Source organism: Anolis sagrei, chromosome 1, assembly GCF_037176765.1.
Source record: "Anolis sagrei isolate rAnoSag1 chromosome 1, rAnoSag1.mat, whole genome shotgun sequence".
In the NCBI taxonomy this organism is placed as follows: Eukaryota; Metazoa; Chordata; class Lepidosauria; order Squamata; family Dactyloidae; genus Anolis; species Anolis sagrei.
The window spans coordinates 317,965,782-317,993,558 of record NC_090021.1 but is presented as its reverse complement, the minus strand read 5'-3'; the positions used below and the strand labels follow the sequence as shown (position 1 = coordinate 317,993,558).

General features: G+C 37.8%; 1 protein-coding gene across 4 annotated transcripts in view; it reads left to right on the top strand.

Moving 5' to 3' along the window:
* The window catches only part of DICER1 (dicer 1, ribonuclease III), a 65,291-nt gene extending 48,045 nt beyond the window's left edge, over positions 1 to 17,246 (top strand). For all 4 annotated transcript variants that reach the window (XM_067462977.1, XM_060756042.2, XM_067462975.1 and 1 more), the window contains exons 23-29: positions 90 to 867; positions 2,963 to 3,118; positions 9,309 to 10,191; positions 10,319 to 10,587; positions 11,319 to 11,481; positions 11,831 to 11,906; positions 12,338 to 17,246. In XM_067462977.1, coding sequence (XP_067319078.1) covers positions 90 to 867; positions 2,963 to 3,118; positions 9,309 to 10,191; positions 10,319 to 10,587; positions 11,319 to 11,481; positions 11,831 to 11,906; positions 12,338 to 12,503 — 2,491 coding nt within the window. In that variant the 3' untranslated portion in view covers positions 12,504 to 17,246. The remainder of the gene's footprint in view (positions 1 to 89; positions 868 to 2,962; positions 3,119 to 9,308; positions 10,192 to 10,318; positions 10,588 to 11,318; positions 11,482 to 11,830; positions 11,907 to 12,337) is intronic.
* The last annotated feature ends 10,531 nt before the right edge of the window (positions 17,247 to 27,777 follow it).

The window sequence follows — 27,777 nt, the reverse complement described above, 5'->3', positions numbered from 1 at the left end:
GGGGAGGGAAAGTCCTTGGTCTTTGTCCATTAAAAATATGTATGTGAGCAAATAATCAGATTTTTAAAATAGGATGATTCATTTTACAGATATCCTAACCTGGATTTTGGGTGGAAAAAATCTATTGACAGCAAATCCTTCATCTCTGCTCCTGGTTCCACTCCGGCAGAAAATGAAAATTACATTAAGCACAGCACAATTGTAGTCCCTGAAAATGCTGCACATCAAGGTGCTAATAAAACCTCTTCTGCAGATAAGCATGACCAAATGTCTGTGAACTACAGAACATTGACTGAGTCGCGTAGTAAACTCCAAAACGATGTCTCAATAGAACTGGCAACAATTAATGGTATTTCTTATAATAAAAACCTTGCCAATGGCAACTGTGACTTAGCTAAGCAAGACCTTTGCCAAGAAAATCAGCTGAATTACTACAGACAGGAAATACCTGTACAACCAACTACCTCGTGTCCTATTCAGAATTTATACAACAGTGAGAACCAGCTCAAGCCCAGCAATGAATGTACTCTGAGTAATAAATATCTTGATGGAAATGCTAACAAATCTACCTCAGATGGATCTCCCAAAATTGCAGTGACCACCAGTGCTTCAGACACTTGCAATCTTTCAAAGGAAAGAATGGATTCTGCAACAAGCCCTTCCAATGGGTACTCCTCAAAAACCCTTGGCCCAAACCCTGGTCTCATTCTTCAGGCGTTGACTCTTTCCAATGCTAGTGATGGATTTAATCTGGAGCGGCTTGAAATGCTTGGTGATTCATTTTTAAAGCATGCCATCACTACATATTTGTTTTGCACTTACCCTGATGCTCATGAGGGACGCCTATCATATATGAGAAGCAAAAAGGTGAGTAATGATTCCTAGCTGCTTAATAGAGGGATTTTAGCGATTTACCCATAGCACTGTAACACCTTTATTATGATGTTTCAAGTCCAACACTTGCATTAAGTAATTTTTAGGAGTTTTTCGAAAAACAATTTGATTATCACTTCATAAAGCCACCAGGAAATACTGAATATTCTATCAGTTTTCAAGAACATTTATTTAATACACAACGCCTTTGTCCTAGGTGTACACCCCCCCCCCTTGTATGAAGTTCAGTCTATCACCCTGTCTCTCTACAAGTTCTCACACACAAATAATTTTGCTCCTTTATCTCACCCTGTGTTTTTAAATAATTTTATATACACTATCATTATGTTTGTTGTACTGCTTTTTTATTTTGTTTATTGTAGTCATATGTTCTGTATTTTTTCTGTGATGTTGTTTATTTTATTGTAACTTGTGTCTTATTTTATTGTAATTTGTTGTATGGGTTTGGCCTCAGGTAAGCCGCCCCGAGTCCTCGAAGGGAAGATGGTAGCAGGGTATAAATAAAGATTATTATTATTAATATTATTTTAAACTCATAAGCATGTTCATGTGGATGCAAGAGAAGACCTTTTCAGTGATTTCTCCTGGCACTGCCATATATACTCAAGTATAAGCTGACCTGAATATAAGGCATATAATAGATACCAATCAAATTACATTAATTGAGGCATCAATAAGTTAAATGTTTTTGAATATTTACATAAAACTAATTTAAGATAAGACTGTCCAACTCTGATTAAACTGTTATTCTAATCTTCAGTGTAAATGTGCTTAAGTAGTCTTCCAATAATAATAGAGTATAATAATAAATGTAAATAATAATAATAATAGAATAAAATAATGTAAATGTGTAATAGCAATAATAATAGAGTAAAATAATAAATGTAATAATAAAAATAATAGTAATAGAGTAAAATAATGTACATGTAATTATGATAGAGTAAGATAAGAAGAACAAGAAGAACAAGAAGAAGAGTAAAATAAAAAATAATCTTGACTCAAGTATAAGCCAAGGGAGGGGGAGCTCAAAAAAGGGCTAAAAAATCTGGCTTATATTTGAGTATATACGGTACCTTTCCAGGGAGGCCAGAATGACTGACTTTCTCCCTGTGATCCTTCCAACTGCAGATGAAAACCTTTTTATTCAGGCTGGGTTTTGAGGCAGAAAGTTTCTTATGACAGACCAGAGGGTGTTGTATGACATTAGGATTTGTTTTTACTTGTTTTAATAACTGTAATCCTTAATTCTATTTAAATATTTATATTTTATAGGTTTTTGAATTGTATAGTTTTTGAGATTGTGAACCACTTTGGGTCACAATCTTGGAGGGAAAAATCAAGGTACAAATAAATACAGTAATAATAGCAATGACTTTTTCATGAATTATTATTGATTAATATTTTTATATTTATTTATACCCCACCTTATCTCTCCTGAAAGAGGCTCAAATATTCATCAACAAGGCATTATCGCTATGAAGGAGGTTACTAATACATTGTGAAAAATTATGGAAACTTGAGGCTCACAAAAGTTTATTTTTATCATTGAGTTCTTTTAGAAATATGATAGCTTTCCAGTGTTGCTTTCTGCATATGATGCTATGCAAATGTTAAAGTCATTAGCTTTTGCAGCAGGCCAATAAAATTCAACTACTGCTTTTAAAACCAATTCAGTTTTTGAATTTAGTTCTCTAATAACTGTATCACAATGGGTGCACAATCCCCCTTTAACTGTAGTTGTAATGTATTAATATTAATTTCAGTATTAGGGAAATATAAGGCTGGAAGTTATCTTGGTTTACTAAACATCTGTGCAGGCTTTTTGCAACAGTGAGTTTGTTTAAACCCTCAGTAAAGGGGTCACATGTCATATCTGACCATAATTGAGTACAGTCTATAAATTGTACTTTTTAAAAGAACCTGGTGATTTGAAATAAAGGGAAAAATTGACCACTGAAATATGTTTGTATTCCTTAATTTATAGTCCAGTACTGTTTTATTTGTACTCCAGGGTTGTTGTTTTTTTCATTATTTCTCTGTAGACTATCATAATCATGTTTTCTTAAAGGTCAGCAATTGTAACTTGTACCGTCTTGGAAAAAAGAAAGGGCTTCCTAGTCGTATGGTGGTTTCTATTTTTGATCCTCCGGTCAACTGGCTTCCTCCTGGTTACATAGTAAACCAAGACAAGAGTAATGCAGACAAATGGGAAAAAGACGAAATGGTAAGCTTGCGTTGCAATGCATTTCTTATTAAATGTCTCAATATATTGTTGTTGTTGTTGTTATATTTACCCTCCTTTCCTCATGGCTCAAGGTGGGTTACAAACAATTAAAATACATAAACACAGCAAAAACACTGCAAATATACAAACAATATACTCCATAAAAGTTACATACTAAAACGGGCCTCTATGAAATACAAGTTAAAACAGACAAAACAAAGATTAAACAAAGGGCATGCATTAAAATTCATGTTAACATTTAAAGACTGTCTGGATAGGCCTGCCGGAAGAGACACGTCTTCACTTCTGTCTTAAATTCCAACAGCTGGTTGAAGTAGATGCCCCCCCTCCCCCAAAGACCAAACTGTGTGGGGCAGATTGAATATGAGAAGGCGATCTTTTAAGTAACCTGGACCCAAACCATGTAGGGTTTTAAGGTTAAACCATCACCTTGTACTTTGCCCGGAAACTAATTGGCAGCCAGTTGACTGACTTTAGGATAGGTGTAATATGCTCACTCCTAGATGTTCCTGTAACCAATCTGGCTGCTATATTTTGAACCAGTTGGAGTTTCCAAACTTGGTGCTAGGGTATCCCAAAGTTAAGCACATTGCAGAAGTCCAACTTAGAGGTTACCAGTACGTTCACTACTATATTCAGGACCTCCAAATCTAGGAAGGGGTGCAGCTGGTGTATCAGCCAAAGCTCATAGTAAGCACTCCTGACAGTTACATCTACCTGGCTGACATTTGGAGAGACAGATCCAAAAGTACTAACAAGCTGCGAACACAGTCTTTTGGGTGAGCGTTACTCCATCCAGAACTGGTTTACACACCTCCATCCCCAGATTAGGACCCTTGTTGGCAAGTACTTCTGTTTTGTCTGGATTCAGTTTCAATTTCTTTTTTGTCATCCAGCCCATTACCTCCTCCAGGTATTCCTTCAGAGGAGACATGCTATACTTAGCTTAAGCTGTTTTTCAAGGCATGGAGAAATATATTAGGGTGTCATCAGCATACTGATAACACACCCATTCCTACAGATGATCTCTCCCAGTGGTTTCATATAAATATTAAAGAGCATTGGGGATAGAATGGCACTTTGTGAGACACCACACAACAGCTCCTTTTTGGAGGAGCAGCTAACCCCAAGCGCCACCATCTGAAACCGGCTTGAGGGGTACAACCAGAACCACAGTAGCACAGTGCCTCCAATTCCCAGCCCTTCCAGACATTCCAGAAGGATACCATGATCAATGGTATCAAAGGCCCTCATTACATATAATAAGCATATCATTACAAGTGAAAGAGGAAAATTGGACCTTGTTGTTGCCTACATCAGTATGCTATCTAGTTTGTCTTTGTTTTTAGCTTAATTTATTACAGTAAAATAGAGAGGAAAGTGATGTCGAATGATGAATGACAAACAATGTGTGAGGAATGGTTCATTTTGAAAGTGGGGAAAAAGCAAAGATACATGTGCTGAATCGAAACGATTTACTTTGACCTATTGTAATGAAAATGCATAGTAGTATGTGAAAATGTACGTTTTGTTTGCTAGAGTGTAGCAGTTCCAAAAACAGATGGATTCAAATTGAATGTATTTTTGTGGCTTTATATGATTTCCAAATTTGACAGTTGAACCATCTCTTATATTCTCACAACTATTCTTCTTGTTGTTTTCGAATTCCTTTATCCCCAGCTTTCAGAAGCTCTAGGATTGTAAGCTATTATATAGCTGAAATTATAATAAAGACAAGAAACCGGTCTCAGAATTATAGTACCATACTACTACTAGCATGAGATGAATGTATATCATCTTGATATCTCACTAAAATCCATCTGTCTTCATACAAATTCAAAGCTCTGTATTTAGAAACATAAAATAAAAGTTTCCGAGGTCTTGATATATATGAAATTTTTAAATCCTTGTTTAATTATTAAAAATGGGAAATAACACATACCCTTTAGTTCAAGGCCTAGATTTTTCATGTATAGCTGTGGTTATTTTTTTTCTCCCTTAAGGGCTGCTTTCTTTCATAAATGAAATGTAGGAATTGTTCTTAAGGAGGCTTCACGTGAGCAAGTAGAAGGGCTAAACCAAGCCATGGGAAGGGTCAGAGCTAGTAGTCCCAGCCATTTCCTCTCTTGATTTCTGGTACACATCCCTTTAGTTCTTTCACTATTTTTCTTTTTCTTGCTTGTTTTCCCATCCAGGGGGCTTCTAGAGAAAGGAAAAATAAGTGTTTTCAGATATCTAACTTGGCCACTTGTGGAAAGCTTTTGAAAGTAGAAACTAAGTTAAAGTTGATTTACATTTGGGTTATTTGTGCTCTATTGCTATTGAGCTGTTTCGCTGTCTTGTAAAGAACTCTGGGAGTGGTAAAAATAATATGCTGCCTATTGCTAGAAGAAATCATTGGAATCTTGTCTCTGCATTATATACAACTGTATTTTTCAATATATGCATGCATCCATTAAATTTTTTAAAAAACTTTATAATTAGTATTTTTTATGGAATGTCATCATAGAAATAAAGAATACAGAATATTTTGAGCGGATCAGTTTTTCAGAAATTAATACTTTGACTGCAGAACCACCAGAGGGCACACTGGATAGCTACTTATTGTACTATGGAATATGTATTGCAGAGTGAAATATTGCAAATGTTGTATAAATACACGCATAGTTCAGAAATATATATTTCTAAAAATAATATTATGGCCTTGGTGATATAACTGAACATGTTTATAATGCAGTTTCTCTGTAATCATCTCTTAGCCACGTGGCATCCATTAATATAAAGTGAGGCTACACCGAATCCCAGTTTGGGAGAAAGGTTGCTATAAATATAGTGATGGCTGAATAGAAGGGACACAAGTTGGGTGGGGAGCATAAGGGAATAACGGCACCTGCCAAAAGATTCATTAACCAATATCAGATCAATATATACATAGGACATACGATGGAAACACAATGTGTTCTGGCTGTGTGATTATAATGTACTGCTATGACTGTGGCTGCTCCCAAAACAAAAAGGAACTCAGTTATCTTAAAACTCATCCTCTTATCGCGCTCAAATTTTTCAGGATCAATGTATAGAGTATAAATCGATGGATACAACAGCATTGCATATTGATTAGAATTAGTTCAGTTTCTCCAAGCCAGTAATTATTACAACATTTTATAGCAATGTATTAATGTAAAAAGAAAAATACAGTTTAGCGTTATACAAAGCAATATTTTCTTTCGGTTGTTCATGATTTACCAACAGTAGGTTTTGTTGGATGATCCTGAATGCTTTTTAACAAGGGAGAGAAAGTTGTTTATCAAAATTTTCAAAGCTAGTAATTTCAACCTATCATGACCCTGTTTTTTCTATTAAAACCCTCAAAATATTCAATCATGTTTGTCTTCCACCACACAAAAAGTACTTTGATGATCACTGTACCTTTTTTGGTTCTATAATTTGTCAAGTGAGCAGTATTTCAAAATATGGCTATTATGGATTATATAAAAGAATTGCAAGTCTTCTCTTATTTTTTAAGGGTTTTTTAATGATCCCAAACATAGGGTTTACATAATCCTCACTTTGATAACATATTTGAACTGGTTACAATGAACTCCACTATATTTTCTTGGCTGCATTTAGTTTAGTTGTATTTCAGTATCTGTGACGTTATAACTTTGCTTTGGTAATTTTCATAATTTGTATTTGAAAACCAAAGCCTTCATTAAATCTATAACATTTATCAAGTTTTCAAACTCTAAATCAAGTGGTTTCAGTACTATTCAAGTAATTGTTTACATGAATGTCAATCCTTACTTAAAATATTTGGTCTAGAACTCTTGCATCTGTGTATAGCTTTAACCTAACAATTGTCTAAACTGGTTTATTCATTCTAAGAAAAAAATTCTCACTGCTGTGCAACATGCTGTATTAACTTATGTGAAAATTGCCATTTTGCTTAAACACAGTGATAATTCAGATTAACAGAAAGCTTTATCGTGTAATTTTAACATAAAATTGGAAGGATTTTTCTTAATTTTTGCATTGGTTATTTTGTTTATTGAATACACAGGGATACCTTATGTAGCCATTGTTTGACATTGAACTCCAAATAATATTTAAATTATTGCTTATATTTGTTTTATTTCCCTAAAATAAAGGAGGGGAAAGTATGGACCATAGATCCAAAATCTACTACTAGTCCATTGAAATACCCATTGTAAAAAAGGCTTCATTTTGGGGTGAAAATTCTACTTCGCCCTCCTTGATTGAATATCTCAAAATGAGTGAAAATGATCTTTGTTTATCCTCAAATTCTTCCCTGTACCACTTTATTCCTGTCATTTACATGCTCCAAAAGTACGATCAACAATGGAATTTCATTTTCTGACATGTTAATAAATGGAGGGAGATATGCTTAATAACAGTGATGTTAATTGAGTAACCCTCATTACAGTTTTGGGGCCTTTTAGAGGTTTTAGGGTTCAAACTCGGCAGTTTGAACAGTCACTGGAGAAAGTAGATAATGGACATAATGGTCAATCTCCATATCCTAGATAAAAGTTGCTGCTTCATTCAATTTAAATGAATTGAAGCTTCCATTGTATCTTCAGGGGCACTCCACATAAGCACAAGACTATAATCCAATGTGGAGATGACTGATGAATAAATGGCTGAAGCCAAATTCAGTTTCTGCAGTAAAGAGTTTCAGGTCTTGGCTTCTCTCTCCTCACTTGATCATTTGCACCTAAATGGGGAAAGGTGTGGAAATGAAATTAAGAATACAAATTTTATTGCCAGTAAGAAGAACACTTTAAAAAAGACACATTCCAGAGTTCTTTGGAGAGGGACACTATGATAAGTCAGTTTATAGAAAATCCATTGATTTAATGAGCCTATTGTAGCTGAAACTGATTGAATTTTGTCCAAAATTTCAGATTGAAAATAAACATATGACTGCTTCCAGGTGCTATCCCTCCAAGAGTTAAGGGCCTGAAATGAGAAGTTGCTGGTCTTGTAACAAATGTGGGATTCCCGGGTTTTTTACACAAATATGTGACGTGTTTAGATTAACCTCTGAACAAGTTGGTTAGTCTAGCACCATTTTTTTTAAAAAATGGTGCTAGTATAAGCTACTGAAAACAGACAGCTTACTGGATGAATTATTTTTAAAAAGCACTTCTAAGTTTGAGTTAGTATTGCTTCTGCAAAGAAGAGTCCTATTTTGCTAACATTTAAAGTTGTTTGATAGTGTTGGCAAGCATATAGTAGGAGAGTCCCAAGAGTCATTTACCTTGTTTTGCAAAAGGCTTTTGATAAAATCCTATTCCTTTGTGAGCATCTCTAAAGAATATAAAGTATAGAAAAGGAGCTAGTTTTCACATCTTACAAGGTCGTCATAAAGTCCAGATCCATGGATAATAAACCATCAGTATCTGTTAGTTTTTGATAGTGATACATAAGCTCCACAGGTGAAGTCAATGTCACTAAAGATTGATTTGTGAGCTTCCCATGTACACTTTGATGGTCATTTGGGGGAAAATATGAAGAATATTGGCCCAGATGCACTTTGGTTCTGATCAAGTGAGTTATTAAGTTGCAAACATGTTGCATTAGATGGAGTAAAAACAGGTGGCCCACTTTCACTTTGATCATGAGATCTCATGCCTAATAATACTTCAACCTTTCCCAAAGGAAAACTTTAGCTTATTCCTTCAATTCAGTCCAAAACTGTCCCCAGCCACTAACGTTACTTTTCTTCTACTATACTAGAACCAGACAGTGAAAATGGGAGTGGTATCGTCTGAGACGCACAACCCCCAGGCTTGGAAGTCCAGGTGCCCTCACCCTGAAAGTTAATTTAGATGTTAACTTAAAAGTATAGAAACAAAGAGAGATCCTAGCAGAATCCCATAAACCAAAAGCTGTGGGATGAAACAGAAGTCCCCAATACTACTTTCCCGAAAGGACTGGAGCAATTTCAAGAGTGCCAATCAACACTTAGCATTCTAGAAGTGTATTAGATAGCAATAGTTCTTCAACAATATAATTTCGATCTGTTTGAATCTAATGCAGCTAAAGAAAAAGGAAATTTATTCTTGTTTTTCCATCCCTAGCTATTTTGTAAAATGATTGAACAGACACAAGAAATTTAACTGTTTTGGCTTTTTTTTATTTTTAGTCAAAAGAGAGCCTCATGTCTAACGGAAAGCTTGACGATGATTATGATGATGATGACGATGATGACTTAATGTGGAGGGTGCCCAAGGAGGAAACAGACTTTGAGGATGACTTCTTGGAGTATGATCAGGAGCATATCAAATTTATCGACAATATGTTAATGGGCTCTGGAGCATTTGTAAAGAAAATATCCCTCTCTCCTTTTACACCCACTGATAATAGTTACGAGTGGAAGGCACCCAAAAAATCACCCTTGTCCAATGTTCAGTTTTCAGCAGATACTGATGAATTTGACTACAGCTCATGGGATGCAATGTGTTATCTAGATCCTAGCAAGGCTGTTGAAGAGGATGATTTTGTAGTAGGTTTCTGGAATCCATCAGAGGAAAACTGTGGCATTGATGCTGGAAAACAATCCATCTCCTATGACTTACATACAGAACAGTGCATTGCTGACAAAAGCATTGCAGACTGTGTGGAAGCTCTTCTGGGCTGCTATCTGACCAGCTGTGGTGAAAGAGCTGCCCAGCTTTTCCTCTGCTCACTGGGACTGAAAGTGCTTCCTGTTATTAAAAAAATTGACTGGGACAGTGCTCTATATTCCCACACCGAACATTTTAACAACCAGCAGAAACACTCTTCAGCAAACTGTATTTCTGTCTCTTTGTCTAATCAAGAATCTTCTCGATATAAAGACTTGGTATATGGCTGTTTAAAGATTCCTCCAAGGTGTATGTTTGATCATCCAGATGCGGAGAGAACCTTAAATCACCTTATATCTGGCTTTGAAAACTTCGAGAAGAAAATCAACTACAGTTTTAAGAACAAGGCTTATCTACTTCAGGCATTTACTCATGCCTCCTATCATTACAATACCATTACTGGTAAGTCCTTTGAAAAATTGCTTACTGTTTTAAGATTGCTAATAGGAAAGAATGCAGATTATTTGGAAAGAATGTTAATTGTCTTGCTCTGTATTTGTTTCCAATCCCTCAACCCTTGTGCATTAAGATTGTTACCAGCGGTTGGAATTCCTGGGAGATGCAATTTTGGACTACCTCATAACCAAGCACCTTTATGAAGACCCACGTCAGCACTCTCCAGGAGTCCTAACAGACCTACGATCTGCTCTTGTTAATAACACCATCTTCGCCTCATTGGCCGTAAAGTATGACTACCACAAATACTTCAAAGCTGTCTCTCCTGAGCTATTCCATGTCATTGATGACTTCGTACAGTTTCAAATGGAAAAAAATGAAATGCAAGGAATGGATTCTGAGGTTAGTCATATTGGAAAAGTTTTGGTGTTGGCTCACGATTAATGTGTCAACTCATTCCTAAAACTAACTTTGAGGATTTCTTTTAAAAACCTTTCACAAAAACAGGAAAAGCCAGTAGATGTTGTTAATACTGTATTCAATGCTAAGACTCACTTTTCCCCCATATAAACATCTTTTAAAATGGGGTGCTGTAGAATCATAGGTGTTCCTTTATAAAGCTTTTCATCTATTGTTGATACTGAAATTAGCGTGCATCTTAGCATCAGTGGCATCTTAAAATTGAAGAAATACAATAAATATGGTACTGTGATAGCAACTAGATTTCTCATTCCTTTTGTATTTAAATTATTGACATTTTCAGTGGCACATTGTAGTGAGTATGATCAGTAATACCACAGAAATATTCTGAACTGCTGGCCAAGCTGTGTTAATGGCATTCTGTAAAAACTGGACTTCCTCTTTAGAGGCCCCTATTTTGACCAGTGCTTAAAACTAAAAATAAATAGCTAATTTAATTCCAGATTTTGTTGTATTTATTCTTATTTTACCAACTCTCAAAACACCCAAATCAAGTAGATAATAATTATGATGACTTAATTCCCCCTTTTATCTCTTGATCAAAACACAAAGTTTGTGTCTAGCGAGCAGATGAACTGCCATATTCTAAGCTAAGTGTTCAGTCAAACCTTTGCAAAAAAAATAATGAAGGTAACTTCTTGTATGATTTTTAGCTCCGAAGATCTGAAGAAGATGAAGAAAAAGAAGAAGACATAGAAGTACCAAAGGCCATGGGAGATATATTTGAGTCTCTTGCTGGTGCTATTTACATGGATAGTGGAATGTCACTGGAAATGGTTTGGCATGTGTACTATCCAATGATGAGGCCATTAATAGGTAATGTAAATGTTCTTGGAATAAAAATTCAGTAATTTATTGTTTGCAGTTTTATTGCTGCGTTTTATTGAGTATCTCTTATTTAAATTAATAGAGGTTTTATATAATGTTTTATGTATATTTGTTTTATGTGAATTTACATCATTATTGTTTTATAAATGTTTATTTTATCTTGTGTATCTTGCTGCACCACTACATGCTTTTGTAAACTGCCCAAGTCCCTTCTGGGAGATAGTGGCAGGATATAAAGTATTATTATTATTATTATTATTATTATTATTATTATTATTATTATTGCAGTTCAGAAAGTTAGAAGGCTTACAACTATATGTGTATTTTTCAATCACAGAAAAATTTTCTGCAAATGTGCCCCGTTCACCAGTAAGAGAACTTCTAGAGATGGAGCCTGAAACTGCTAAATTTAGGTAAGAAATAATTTATTGCAATTTTTATGAATTATTTCTAAAATCATGCACCAAGCAGTAGGCATAGGATATAAAAAACCAAATAGTATACATTCCAGGCACACACACACACACACACACACACACATACATACATATATATATATATATATATATAGTCACACACACACACATATACATGGAGATAACTATATGCAAACATTTATTGTATTTATAGTATCTACAGAAAGATTTAACCCATGCATATGGTCAAGTAAGTGATTGCTTCAACAACAACAAAAAAATAATTGCAATAAATCCATGAAAGAAGCTCCGCTGCTGTAGATTACCATAATAATTCTTCTGGATCTGATTTCCTTTTGAGTATTTTCCTGTTTTTTATTCATTCTTTCATTTTCTATTTATTTTCTCTTCATCTGTTACCTCTGAAGTCCTGCAGAAAGAACCTATGATGGAAAGGTTAGAGTAACTGTGGAAGTTGTCGGGAAGGGAAAGTTCAAAGGTGTTGGAAGAAGCTATAGGATTGCCAAATCTGCTGCAGCAAGAAGAGCTCTACGAAGCCTCAAAGCGAATCAACCTCAGGTTCCAAACAGCTGAGACACCTCTTCAAAACACAAACACACAGTACCAAGAAATTTAAAAGATGATGTTGAGAGGAACAAATTGAAGACAGCAATTCAAGTCTGATAACAAAATAGCTAACAACATTTAACATGTATACATAATTTTGGAGCTAATTGTAGTTATAGGGTTGTTGGGTTTTTTTGCGCAAACACAATCTTGTCTTCTTTCCTCACTTCTGCTTTGTTTAATCACAAGAGTGCTTTAATGATGACATTTAGCAAGTGTTCAAAATAACTGTTGTCAGGTATCTTTGGTTTACTTTGTCAGCTTTGCTTAGTGTTTAAAGGCCAGGGAGCTTGTGTCTGTTGTAGTTACTATATCATTATCTATACATAGAGATATAGATAGAGATATAGTGATCTTGAAATTCCTCAAATCTGTGCACTAGTGCCAGTCACAAAGCAGTTTATATACTGTACTGGATGATTTGATGTAAGGATAAGTGTGCCAGTATTGTCCTCCTTCTTTCCATGCCATCTTTGCATTAGGATGGCATTCCCAATCATTATTGCACTTATTTGTTAGGGAGTTTTTAATTGAAATGTCTGGCATCTGATAGACTTCGAAATGGATGCCAAATAGTCTTGCATCAAAAGGTTCCTGCCTTAAAAGTTACATAAACCCTCACTAATACGACCTTTCATTTCTGATACGCTTTGGAGCAAACGGTATTACATTCCCTTCACTTTTAGATTGCATTTTACAGTTATAAAGACCCATATTTACAGTACATGTTAGTTTAGCTGTGACTTAACTTATTACACAACTGTAATAGAAGTTGTATTCATATATATATGTAGTGAGGTTATTTTTAACAATTCAGAAGAAATGGTTAGTGTAGAGTTTATTTGATACTGCAAACAAATGAAAGTTTCTCATTAATTTCTGATGTTGAAACAAAGTCCAAGGGTTTGGAATGAGCACAATCCATCCCTATTGTGGAACCTACTTTCCCTTCCAAGGAGCTTATGCGGAAGGAAGATCTTGATGGATTGCAGATATTGTTCCCAGTATTGGAACTTTGTGATAATGTTAAATTGCACAGTGCAAACTGTTGCTTAAAAAATAAGAGAGAACCTTTGACATATCGCGCCTAAAGTATGCTGCAGATTTTATATTGGATACATATTTAACAAACAGAGCACCTTTACACCTTTACGAGCGATTTCCACATAAATTTCTTACTGTACTTTTCAGAATTGCATGCATATTTCACCTACCAAAGCTGTGCTGTTAAAATGCCATGGAGGTTGTTGTGTGAGAGAAACTGCCATACTTTTGATACATCTGTGATTTTGATCCTTATAAAGTAGAGTAACTAGTTCATTATTGTTGTTTCAGTTAATATGAAAGCATTTTTTAGGCTATGCCTAAATTTCTTTAGATATTTGTAGACACCCTTCACTTAAATACCTCAGTTCTTCTATGTTCTTTTGTGTCTTTTTTTCCTTTTTGCATGCATTTTTTCCTGTTTTGGTGCTATGTGTATGTATTATGCTTGAAATTTTAATTTTTTGCACTGTAACTATAATACCTCTTAATTTACCTTTTAAAAAAAGCTGTGGGTCATCTTGCACTCCCACCAATATCAATAGAGGTTTGCTGCAATTTTACCCCATTAATTATGCTTGAAGTTTGAGAGAGCTGAGCAAGGTTTTAATATTTTCCAGCACAGTGGTCTGCTCATGATGCTGTTTTATGTGTTAAATTACTGATAATTCTATTCTTTGCTTTTAAAATCCCCTTTCCACACATACACATGCATTCAAAATTGAAAGAGAAAAAACATCTGGCTTACCTTGCTAAAAGGGGGAGAGACATGCCTTAGTCATAGAGGACATTGAACGTTGGTGAAATACGGAATGTAGTTTTGAGTGGCAGATTTTTGTTTAGATTTCTAACGACGGTGAAGTGAAATAATTCGTGTGTGAGGTTTTAGTCACACTGAGAAAGTAAAATATCATGGAAGGCATAAAGGATGTGATCCAGTGCCAGGTTGGACTGCACATGCAGATTAAAGTTTCTTTGTTTGCCCTGCATCCCGCTGATACTGATGAAGAGACAAATCAGTGATATGAGCCTTAAAAATTGTTCTCTTCAGTGTGAGCAGCTGTTGCAAAAATTGCTATTTGCATATTGTGCTTCCCCCCAAATGCTTCTAATTTTGGATTGTGGGCATTTGGAACTATGTTTCGATAAGAAAGCAAGTGTTCATGACTGACTCTAGAAATGGTGCTCACTCGCATTTCATGGGAACTTCTCAACTGTAAGTCAATTAAGGGTTGCCATGTGTGAGTATGCCAGCATAGGACTGTAAATGAACACTTGCATCCATTTATGTTGCCTTGAGTAAGAATTGTGTGGTTCTAGTACCATTGCAAACATTGATAGTTTTTTGTCTCTGGTGGCACACATCAATCTCAAAACTCATATAACACCCATGTAGCATTTTAAAGGGCATGTCTTATCCCACTCAAATGTGTAGAATATGTGTTCCTTTTAAATGGAAAACAGCATTTGAAAAATCAGAACCAACTGAAAAATTAAAATAACAGTCAGTGAACATTTTAAATAAATGTTTTATACCTGGGTGATATCAAATGATAGAGTGATGCCTAAGGATAACTATGGAGTCTGGAAATTGCACACTCTGATCAGTCATATTCAATGTCCCTCTGATGTATCTGTCAAGCTGAACTGAAAATACTGAGTAAAGGCCTGTTGTAAATTTTGGTGGTGCTGCTGCTGTGTTTTTAAAGCCACAACCTTTTTGCTGCAGAATTTTAATTCCAGTATTTCATAATTGTGTTAGAATGCAGAAACACACACATGTTTCCATGAAACGCTTTGCCCTTTTACAAAAAATACAGGTGATGTATTGGGAAAGTTATGCTATTTAGATATAGATTCGATCATTTGAAGGTTAGGATCAAAATCCCATGTAATGCTGTGAGAAGAAATGGACTGTTGTAAGCCTTCCTTCAAAATGTAAAACACAAATCCTTTACATAGTCAAGAGTAAGGGTTAATTGACATGAATCTAGTTTCAAATTGTGTGTGTATATGTGTATTCTGTTATACTGTACTACTTACAGTCCTTCTAACTATGCTGCATTTTTACTTTTTATTTTTATTATGGCTTTGTTTTGTGCTGTCCTTTTCATGTAGCACAAACGAGCATTGCACTTGGTACCATGCTTTACCTCATTTCAAGGAAAAATATGCTTAAGAGAGGAAAAATGTGGTTTAGGCCTTGCTGCTTTGATTGACTGAATTGGAGAAAAGATCGTTGGAACACTTGTGATGTGTCTCACTTAACTTGCACAACTGACAAAGTCCCATTTGTTTTGTCTGTGGCATGTTGTTAAATGTTTTTAAAAAGAGTTAAAAACTATTAGCTAGGATCCAGGAAGCCCTTGTATGTTTGAAAAGTGCTTCCATACACATGTATGTCTGTGTGTATGTTGGATCCTGTAATGTCATACGAGTCTTCCCTAGCTGCAGTAGTCACTTCTCATCCCCTACTATTATGGAAGGCCTTCCAAACCCCAGAAGCACCTTTTCATAAGTGAAAGAGCTGAAATCAGGAGCTGAGAGAGCACTGCTGGCCAAGCACCACTCTGCCTGGTGGTACTCTGGATCCCACTATTTCTTTTATTTTTAACAATGTACCATGTTGGTAGTTTTTTGTAAATCAGATGAAATTTTCAGTTGATGCGTTTATGGCTCCTCTTTTGTATCCCCCCCCCCCCCCCCCATGCTGCTTGCAAATGTACTGAACATGGAGCACGTAATTGTCAATTAAATCCTTGCTCTGATTTGGATGTGAAGGGATCTACGAGTATCACTATTTGTATGCAGAGAACATAATTTTCAATGAAAGCTCATCCTAGTGTAAATGTAGACTGCTTTGTTTTGAGCAGCCCTGTAAACTGTAGGACCACTTCCACAGGTGGCTTAAAACTGAAAGCTTCAAAGCCGTGGCCGTTACAGATTTAAAGAAAGTCATTTGAGCCACATGTTGTGATTCTTCTTTTCCTCACTGAATGTACTGGAAAGGGTTGTGTGTGATTAAGGAAAACAGAATTGAACCTAGGACAGTTTTAGTGGCAGATACTTTCATTTTCAGTAAGCCAAGCTTGTTAATATTTATAAAAAGTATTGTTAAATCCTTGCGCAAAACTGTAAAATATGACTGAAACAACTTTCACCAGCAGAAAATTGACACCAGATCTACATAAGGGTCATTACAAAACAATTACCTGAAATGTCTTTGAAGACTAATTCAGCATTCATCTATCTACTTTGTCTCCTAAGTCCTTTTATAGGTTTCACCCACTGTGTATTTTTTAATTTTAATAACAACCACAGACTGTTTAAATTTATAAGAATGGTATGCTTGGTATAACTACAGCAGCAAGTTACATACAGAAACTGAAGTTGAATAAGCATTGAAAATTGCAGACTTTTGTATTGTAAATAGTTTGACTTTAAAGATGGTTAAAATCAAGTAGAATGAATAACATAATTGATGGTCAATAAAATATTTCCCATCACTTGCTGCAGCTGTCTAAGGGACATAAAATGTAATTCATTCATACTGTAATCATGCTGCAGAAATTTGCAGTCTGCACCTTATGGATCACAATTACCTTTAATAGATTTTTTGTAATAACTGTAGCTGAATATATCTCCAATAAAGTTATGGTCTGTTCATTTCTGTTTTGCTTGTATTTATTTTATTTATTTATTTATTTATTTATTTATTTGTGCAATTTCTACCCCACCTTTCTCCACTCCAGAGGGGACCCAAGGCAGCTTTATAACAGGCAGCCATTTGATTCCATTAAAACAACATAAAATTACAATAAACATTTTAAAATAGAGTTATAAAACACTACAGAGCATTTAAAACCATATTAACCAATATCATCACTGTTAAACCACACTATTTATACTCATAATCCGGGCCGTTCCAAAATTATGTATTTTTCTATTGCATAGGTTCTGCAAAGCCTTGATCAAAGAGCCATGTTTTTACTTTTTTTTCTTCTGCTGCTGTTGTAGCGCTTCTCACATGTACTTTTTGTCTGATAAAAGTGAGTTGTCCCCCCCCCCCCTCGATAAAAAAAATCATACATATCTTCCAAACATGGCTCTTTGAATTTTCATGGATTTTGATTGCATCAACACACTGCATGGGAAGGGAGGATTGTAAAAACATTGTGAGATAGGATAAAGTGAAGTATTAATTGCTGCTACTGCTGTTGTGACTATTAGCGGTAGGATTTACTTTCCTCTTCCTATTGGATCAAGGCAGGGAATAACAACATAACATCTGTAAGGAACACATAATATCAGTTAAAAATACACAAACTGACTGAAACACATAACATCAATTTAAGTAAGCATATAAGACTAATATGTATTAAAACAATCAGTCCATAGTTTAAAATTCATGATTTAAAAATCATCTGGATAAGCCTACTGGAAGAGACTAATCATTAATACTGTTTTAAATTCAGACAGCATATTCAGCTGTCAAGACTCTTCTGTCAGGTCATTCCATCGTCTAAGGGCAGCAAAAGAAAAAGTCTTCTGTGTAGCTGTTGCCAACCTAGTCTTAGTTGGAGTATGTGCCCACCAAAGGACATGAGTGTACAGGCCAGATCATGAGGGAAAGTGATACCATAGGTAACCTGGACTCAAATTGTATAGAGTTTTAAGGGAATAACCACCAGTACTTTGCCTGGAAATTAATAAGCAGCACACAACAGAGGGTAGGAGTCAACTGGAGGTTGGTTGTTTTCATTGGGTTATGATACAGCAGCCTACTCTGATACATCTAGAATACCTCCTTGGGTATCTCCCAAATTTTGACATTTGATTTTCATATAATGTTGCAGCCTTCCCAATGCTGTACCATTGTTGGGTCATTGATCCTTTACTCACTGGAAACAATCCATTAATATGTTGTTGAAGGCTTTTGTGGCCGAAATTACTAGGTTGTTGTGTGTTTTCCAGGTTGTATGGCCGTGTTCCAGAAGCATTCTTTCCTGACGTTTTGCCTGCATCAATGGCAGGCATCCTCAGAGATGGTGAGGAATTGTGGGAGTTGAAGTCCAAAACACCTGAAGCTTGCCCATGCCTGGCTTACAGCATTGAGTAAGGGCAGTTCAAGGAATTGGCACAAACCCTGAAGAGTGCCCAGAAACTTCAGTTAGTTCAAAGAGATGCAGCCAGGTGACTGATTGATGCTGGATCAAGGGAGTGTACTACCCCCGTGCTATAGCATCTTCACTGGCTGCCAATTTGTTTCCAAACCCAATTCAAGGTGCTGGTTTTGACCTTTAAATCCCTAAACAGTTCAGATCCAATTACTTATCTGACCACATCTCCTCATATCAACCTGCCTGCCCCATACAATCGGCAGGGGAGGCCCTGCTCACGTTTCTGTCACTGTCTCAAATGCGGTTGCTGGCGACGAGGGAGAAGGCCTTGGTGGCCGCCCCAAGCATGTGGAATACTCTCCACAAAGAAATTAAATCAGCTCCCTGTCTTTCCTCCTTTAAGAGCCAGACAGGCCTGATGCCACATAAATCTATGTTGTTGTTTTTTAAAAAATATTATTAATTGGCTTATTGGTCTGGATGCATGTATTCAGACTGTTGTTTGTATGACACTGGTATGTTGTAAGCCACTTTGAATCCCATGAGGGAGAAAAGCAGGATATAAATAAAGATTATATTATTATTATTATTATTATTATTACATGTAATTATACAAAAGACAATTTATGTACGGAGACTGGCGAGGGAAAGATTTGTGTTCTGATGAACTGGGGAGGCGGGGCAGAGATAGTTTGGCCCAATTGAATCTTGGTATGGTTCAGAATGCTCTTTGATTGTAAGTGAATTATAAATCACAGCAACTACAACTCCCAAACGTTAAGGTCTATTTTCCCCAACTCCACCAGTGTTCTCATTTGGGCATACTGAGAACTCGTGCCAAGTTTGGTCCAGATGAATCATTGTTTGAGTCCATAGTGCTCTCTGGATATAAGTTAACTACAACTCCAAAACTCAAGGTCAATGCCCACCAGACCCTTCCAGTATTTTCTGTTGGTCATGGGAGTTCAGTGTGCCAAGTTTGGTTCCATTTCATTGTTGGTGAAATTCAGAATGCTCTTTGATTAAAGGTGGACTATAAATCCCAGCAACTACAACTCCCACCACCCAACCCTAAGTATTCAAATTTGGGCGTTTCGGGTATTTGTGCCAAATTTGGTCCAGTGAATGAAAATACATCCCACATATCAGATATTTACATGACGATTCATAGCAGCAGCAAAATGACACTTATGAAGTAGCAACGAAAATAATTTTATAGTTGGGGTCACCATTACATGAAGAAGTGTATTAAGGGGTTGCGGCATTAGGAAGGTTGAGTACCACTGTCCTAGGGCATTATTAGATCACTTTTAGCTGGAGATTCTAGCCTTCACCTGTGTACTTGAGATCTTTTCTCAGACCTCTTTCAGGATCAAGTGAGAGGGTTTGTGTTTAAGCACGTGCTGGCTGTGAACGGTTTGGAACAGGTGATAAAACTGCATATGAATACACACGCACTAAAATAAATGAAATTTATCATAGGTGATGAATTCTGACTTTAGAATAGAACTATGGCTCCAGTGAGTAACTGCAGAGATTGGTCCTGAAGTGTGTTTATGAATTGCTTTCTCACACAAAAGCAGTTTTATGACAGCTTATGGCCAGAATTGATGCTGGATTCATACGGCATACTTAAACTTTAAAATGTTTTCACTAGCATTTGCTCACTGATGATATATAATGATTCGTAATGTAATGAATTAGAAGGCTGTGCGGAGAAATTCTGCAGGTCTCATTACTCCCCCTGTCATACTTTTTAACATACAGTTTCTGTTTGAAAGCTATGACCCCAAGCCTCAAATCCTCTCACGCCATAAAAAGTGGTCTGGATATTGATGCACATGAAATTCTTTCCTCCTGGACCAATGGTCACTTTGAAAGTACGTGGGGGGGGGGGGGGGGAACGAGGCTGGTGAATAAGCCATGGTCCAGCCTTCAGAGAGGTGAGCTAATTCAAGTAATAGATTTTAAAATGCTTTCTTCTTTCTCTTTTCCACAACAAGTCTTGCTTATTGTTGTTATTATGTGCCTTTAAGTAATTTCCATTATATGACTACCATAATGTGAACCTATCAGGGAGATTTCTTGGTAAACTTTGTTCAGATCAGGTTTCCCTTCTGAGGCTAAGAGAGTACCGGGTGCCCAAAGTCACCCAGTGGGTTTCCATGGCTGAGCAGGCATTCTCCAGAGTCATAATCCAATGCTGGAACCACTACACCATGCTGGCATCTCAGCCCTGCTTATTAGGCATGAGAAATCCATGTTTCTAAGTGGTTCTAAAGTACTTACAAAACTAGGAGGCGCTGGTGCTTTGCTTCTAAAGTGTTTTTAAAGTTCTGGTGGTGAACATTTCAGAACTCTAACAAAACTTTCAAAATTTCATTATTATTTCGTTATTGGTGATTTTTATGACAGAACCAATTAGGAACTGCCATTTATAACAAAATTTTGAAATTTTTGTTACAGTTCTGAAATTTTCACCATCAGACCTTTAGAAATACTTTAGAAGCAAAGCACCAGCTTTAGCAACACTTTAGAAACAAAGCACCAGCACCCCCTAGTTTTGTAAGTACTTTAGAACCATTTAGAACCGCGGGCTGCCTGTGCCTACTGCTTATGGGGCCTTAATCCAATAATCCATTTGTAAAATCTACTTCTACACATAATACTTCCTGACAGGGCAAACCCAAGCCATCTTGCTGAATGACTTCAAGCAGCTTAGCATAGAATCTAGAGGACCTAAAATGGCTAAACACTCCTCTATAATTTCTAGGTCCTCCTGTCCAGATCTATAATCAATTTCTTGCAGATGCATAACAGAATTGAGCTAGAGGACCTCGAAAATGCCCGAAGAGAACATATCAAATTTTAACCTGTTAAGTTAATAAGTTTTCTTAAGCAGGGAATATTCAGAGGTGGTTTGCCATTGCTTTCCTCTAAACCAGTGGTGCCCAACCTTTGGTCTTCCAATTGTTTTGGACTTTCAACTCCCAAAAATCCCAGCCATCTTTCTAGCTGAAGTCCAAAACACCTGGAGGACCAAAGGTTGGGAACCACTGCTCTAAACATTATAGCCTATAACATCTCATATTCTTTGGCAGTACCCCATTCGAAAACAAACTTCAGTTTCCAAGGTCAGTGGGGATTTTGTATTTTCAGTATATTTTGGTCTTATTAAGACCTCTATATATTCATGTATAAGTCTAAACATGTTAGTTAAAAAACTCTGGAATGATTTATCCTCAGGTCGCTTTATCAAAAAAGAAATCACCTTTGAATCAAAAGGTGAAAAGTGAGAGCTTAGTCCATCCTGTGGAACCTAAAGGATCAATCCCTTCTATTATCTCTGCCTTGCTGCTGCTTCTGACCTTTATGAATGCCTGAGTAGTAAAATGGCCATGGTGGAAGCCCTTCATGTGGTGCTGGCACTTACCTCTCTCTGCAGAATGACCATTTAACTCTCAACCTGGATCTGAGCAGTTTAGGACCATTTAAATCAAGAGTGACACCTTAAGTGTGGTTCAGGAGGTAGCTCACCACCAGTGCAAAGTTTTTTTCAATACAGAACAAAGCTTGGAAAATTTATTTCACCACAATACAACAGCATGTGGTCCAAAAATTTGATGACTCTAACCTGTGAATTATGGGCATGATGGGAAGGGATATCTTAGCACCACATTCTCACTAGCTATGGCCTCCGTAACATGTCCAAGGGTAGATGTTGGAATCATCAATGCATGAATCACTGTGGACAGCTTAACCTTGTATGGCAATGGTCATAGTTGTCACACCAACCAAAGTGGATAAGAGGTGCTCCCTGGCACTTCTGTCTCTCGTGAGAAAGGGCTCAACTACACAGGCCACAAAATCCAGGGCTAGTCCAAAGTATTGCTGCTTTGGATCAGCTCCAGATTCTGATATAGTACTTACATAGTTTTGATACCGAACTGTAGCAGTGGTGGGAGTGAAGTCCTGACTGTTTAGAGAGGCTGAACCCAGTTCAGCTCCACTGGACAGTCACCCTTACCTTTTACCTTTGTTATCATGGGACTGCAGATGGCTCCTGGCTATCACTGTTTAAATGGATTTTATGAAGGAAAACTTGAAACTGAATAACTGTTTTTTCTCAGCATTCGGGACCAGAAGTCCCTGGATGTTATTTGGGTGCCCCAGGTTTGACATCTAGTTGAACTTGGGTATGTGGACAGTGTAAAGAGGTCCAAGGATAAAACCAAGCATTCCCCCAAACCATACACTTGTTTGTGCAACATACTTGGCATCAGGGTTGCCAAGTTTCAAAGGGAAAAATAAGGGACAGGTGCAGAACAGAAGTAGAAGTTGGAACTGCAAAGTCCAAGGCGAGGCGAAGTTTAGGAGGGCAGCCACCCAGTGGCGTCTATATGGTTGGAGCTCATTCAGAGGGCAAGTGGTGAGCCTAGGCTGTGGCTTCTTCCCCAAGGGGACTCAAGCCCTTAAAGGGACCCCCAAATATTCTGCTGCCACCATCTTTTGTACCATTTGGATTGCATATTTTCCGCTAAGGGGAGGGGAGGGAAGGGAAGGGAAGGGAAGGGAAGGGAAGGGAAGGGAAGGGAAGGGAAGGGAAGGGGGAGAGGCTGGCAGAAATACAGGACAATTAACGTCATGGGAAAGAATGTAACGGGATGCAGGACATTTCATTCAAATATGGGACTGTCCCTTAAAATCCGGGATTTTATTTATTTATTTATTTATTTATTTATTTATTTATTTCGGGGACTTTTACCCCGCCCTTCTCAACCCCCGAGGGGGGACTCAGGGCGGCTTACAAAAAAGCCATGATTCGATGCCTATACAAATTACACATAATGTACAAAACATCATAGTTAAAACAATTATCACAATTAAAACAATCAAACATCAATATACCACACATCATATATGCTTGGCAAACCTTCTCGGCATGCACCAAACTGTGACCCCCCCCCCCCCCAATTGTCTGTGGCTGATTCAGAGGGACCCAAAAGCCCCTCCCCCCTCCCCACAGGACAAAGTGTTTGTAAAACCCATCCAAACAGTTGCAAACATACACCTAAGATTTTGGAGAGAGGATGTGGGAGTGGTGGAGGGTCATTTAAGTCTTCTATGTGGAGCTGCTGCTTCTGCCATTGTACTCAGAAAAGGCACTTAGCGCTCCAGCATAATTACAAACCCAGAGAAGCGCAAGGGAAATTCATCTTCTTTAACAGCTCTTGATTGTCACTGAGCAGCTTGTCCTGCCATTAGAGGACGTTTGCTATGACACCTTTAGCCTGAGGTTTTTAATTTTCTGCAAAGCATTCCTCCTCCTCCCCCCTCCCACATGTTTTTTTTAAAGATTCAAACGAGGGCTGGAGTTTACACAAAGCCAGAGAATGACATGAAAAGTTTTAACTTAAGCAGCAAAATAGAAAGGCTAATCTTATTTAAAAGTAATATGTGTTTCTTGATTGAGTGCCCAGATACACTCAACTGGGACATTTTAGTGGAATCGGTTCTAAGCTGTTACACTGAGTTATACAGAGTAAGGTTTCCTCAGCTCACGTTGCCAGACCTGAAATACTCTTGTGGCTGCATTTAATAAAGAAACGAAAGTCTCGGGGTAAGGGGATATGATTTTTTATGACAGAAGGAATGCAAATAACTTTTAGTCTCGTTGCCTAGACCGGGTTGGGTCTGATTTGATGGAGTTTAATAATGACTTATAACCTGTGCTGACAATATGCAGGCCCCCACAACGTCATTTAACTCATTTATTCTGCTTGCTGTAAAAACAAAGAGATGGCAAATAAATATATGGAAAGTTCATTGTTTGTCAGAGGGCCCAAGCCAAAAGTTTTCAGTGACCTTTTAAAATATGGTCCCCTGCTAGTACTAAAATGTCTGTCACTCAACGCACACACTTGCACGACTTGGCCTTTTAACCCGTGCATCTTGTTTTTCTCTCTTTCAACTGGTTGTATGAATTTCAAATCAGCTGCAGCTCTTTAAGGGTTCCCCCTTCCCACTACTTTCTCTCTCTCTCTCTTTCTTTTTGCATGGAGGATTACTGTAAATTGCAGCCTGACAATTACAATGTACAGCGCACTGGAGAGTTATTAATGGATAGGCCTACTGATGGCCTTTCAGCACAAGTTTGAGCCTGGTATTCCTCACTCCTAATTGGATCCAGTGCTTGAGACCTAGGTGGAAGCGACCAGGGAGAAAGCGGGGGAGCGGGTGTTGTCTGCGGAGTCCCATTTTATCAGAGGAAGGTATCAATTGATCATAGATAGCTCCTATTGGCAACGTCAAAATCTCTAATTCACCTTCTTGCTAATGACTTGTATTGGCTTAAGCAGCTCCGTCAGTTGACAGCGTTCAGCTCAGCTGACAAAGCCCTGCAGGTGGTTTTAATAGAAGATTTTGATTGCGAGGGACTGGACTAAAGACAGAGCAGCAGTTCAACAGACACAATAGAGGCTAGTAAAAGAGAGGGTATGGGGTTTTGTTTTTTTTTTTAACTAAGTCTGTTTTACAGTACTCCCAGAGAATGCTAATAAGACTAGAACTGAAGCTAACCACAACTTCCATTTACTTGGCACTTTGGGGTAACTTTTTTCGGTTTGGTTTGGTTTTTACTTTACAAATCCAGCACAGAGCTTTCCTCTTGGGTTTCAATATTTATTTTAAGCAATGAATTACGTAGGGGCATAAATTACGGTTGACAAATGTAAACTAGGGAGGGAGTATAGAGAGATAATGACCCTCTCCCTTCCCTCTCCTTTTAAAAAAAAATCCTATATTATGAAAATGTTTTCCAGATCACAGACCAATCTTGGGAGAACGCCCTTCAACGAATAAAGATATTATCCAGGACACAGTGGGAATGACCTTGCATGTGTTAATTTAAAGATGGGCTAAGGATTGAACGCATTGTACTTAGATTCCCACCAGTTTGCTCATCCAATTTAGCAAAATTCATAGGGTCTTGATGAATGAACTGGAAAGAACCTGCAATTCAAAGTATTCAAGTGTAGCACACACCAAAAATGGCATCATAATGCTTACCCTTGTGACATAACAATAATAATGAGCACAATACCCCTGACCTCATGATCATGTTAAAAAACAAAAGTATTGAAGAGATTGAAGAGCAGGATTGAAGAGAAACAACTGGAAAAGCTGACACAATATGAGGATTTAAAGACCAAATTGCAAAGACTCTGGCACAAACCAATAAGGGTGGTCCCAGTGGTGATCGGAACACTGGGTGCAGTGCCTAAAGACCTGGCCTGCACTTAAACACAATCGACGCTGACAAAATTACCATCTGCCAGCTGCAAAAGGCTACCTTACTGGGATGTAGATAATGGGAAGTGTCTGACGTGTGATCCAACACAACAGCCAGCAGAGTGTCTGCTGTGGACTCATCTCATTGTGTTTCTAATAATAATAATAATAATAATAATAACAACAACAACAACAACAACAACAACAACAACTTTATTTTCGTATCCTGCCTCCATCTGCCCGAAGGGACTCAAGGTAGCTTACATGGGGACAAGCCCGATCAACATAGTTGAAATATAACACATTAAAATTCATAAAAACAGCATCATGAAACAATATAAAACAAACAACCACATAACACAATATAGAAACAACCATTGAGCAACAACCAGTGGCCTGAAATAGTAATAGTTTCTGAGCTTGAGCAGGTGGTCTGGTACAAATCAGTTATGAGGACAGGGCTGATGGATAAAGTGCAAATGCCAGATGACAAAATTAGAGATAGAGGGCAATATGAAGTAGAATAATATATCTCTGGACAGAGAACAGTAGTGAAGTGCAAGGACTAAATTTTGGGTCATAGGTGATGGTCAAAATTTTCAAAAGCACAGTGGAACATCCACGTTTTTAGATCTTTGTGAAAGATGGTCAGAGTGGGTGCCAGCCTAATCTCCCTGGGGAGAGAATTCCAGAGCCAGGGGGGTCACCATCGAGAAGGCTCTGTCTCTCGTCCCCACCAGCCAAGCTAGTGGCAGAGCAGAGCCCCCCCCCCCCCCAGAAGATCTTAGAGATCATGCCGGTTTGTAGGTGAAGGTGTGACATCCAACTCTGTCACTCCTTCCCACCCTCTTCTAAGGAGGCTGTTCAGATCCTGAACCGGTGCTTGGACGCTGTGACGATCTGGATGAGGGCAAACAAATTGAAACTGAATCCAGACAAGTCAGAGGTACTCCTGGTCAGTTGCAAGGCCAAACAGGGCATAGGGTTACAGCCTGTGTTGGATAGGGTTACACTCCCCCTGAAGATGCAGGTTTGCAGCTTGGGTGTGATCCTGGATTCATCGCTGAGCCTGGAACCCCAGGTTTCGACAGTGATCAGGGTAGCATTTGCACAGTAAAAACTTGTGCGCCAGCTGTGCCCGTACCTTGGGAAGCCATGGTAGTCCGCGCGCTGGTTACATCCCGTATAGACTACTGCAAAACCCTTTATATGGGGTTGCCTTTGAAGACGGTCCAGAAGCTTCAACTAGTCCAACAAACAACAGCCAGGTTGCTAACAGGAGCGGCTGTCAAGGAGCATACAACCCCCCTGTTGCGCCAGCTACAGTGGCAGCTGGTTTGCTACCAGGCTCAATTGAAAGTGCTGGCTTTGGCCTATAAAGCCCTAAATGGTTCTGGCCCAACTTACCTGTCCGAACACATCTCCCCTTACGAACCATCAAGAACTTTAAGATCAGCTGAGGAGGCCCTGTTCTCAATCCTGCCTTTGTCACAAGTACATCTGGCGGGGATGAGAGACAGGGCCTTCTCAGTGGTGGCCCCTTGGCTATGGAACACCCTTCCTAGAGAGATTAGATCGGCTCCCTCCCTCTTAACGTTTCAGAGGTAAGTTAAAACATGTTTGTTTTGGCAAGAACAATCAATTGCCAAATGCCTACTGGAATAGAAGGACCTTCAATTCATGACACAAGAAGGAGGAGGAGGAGGAGGAGGTGGGAAGAAGAAAGGCAAAGGAGATATGTATGTAAGGTCAAAGGAAGAGGAGGAATCCTGTCAGTTATTCCAGGC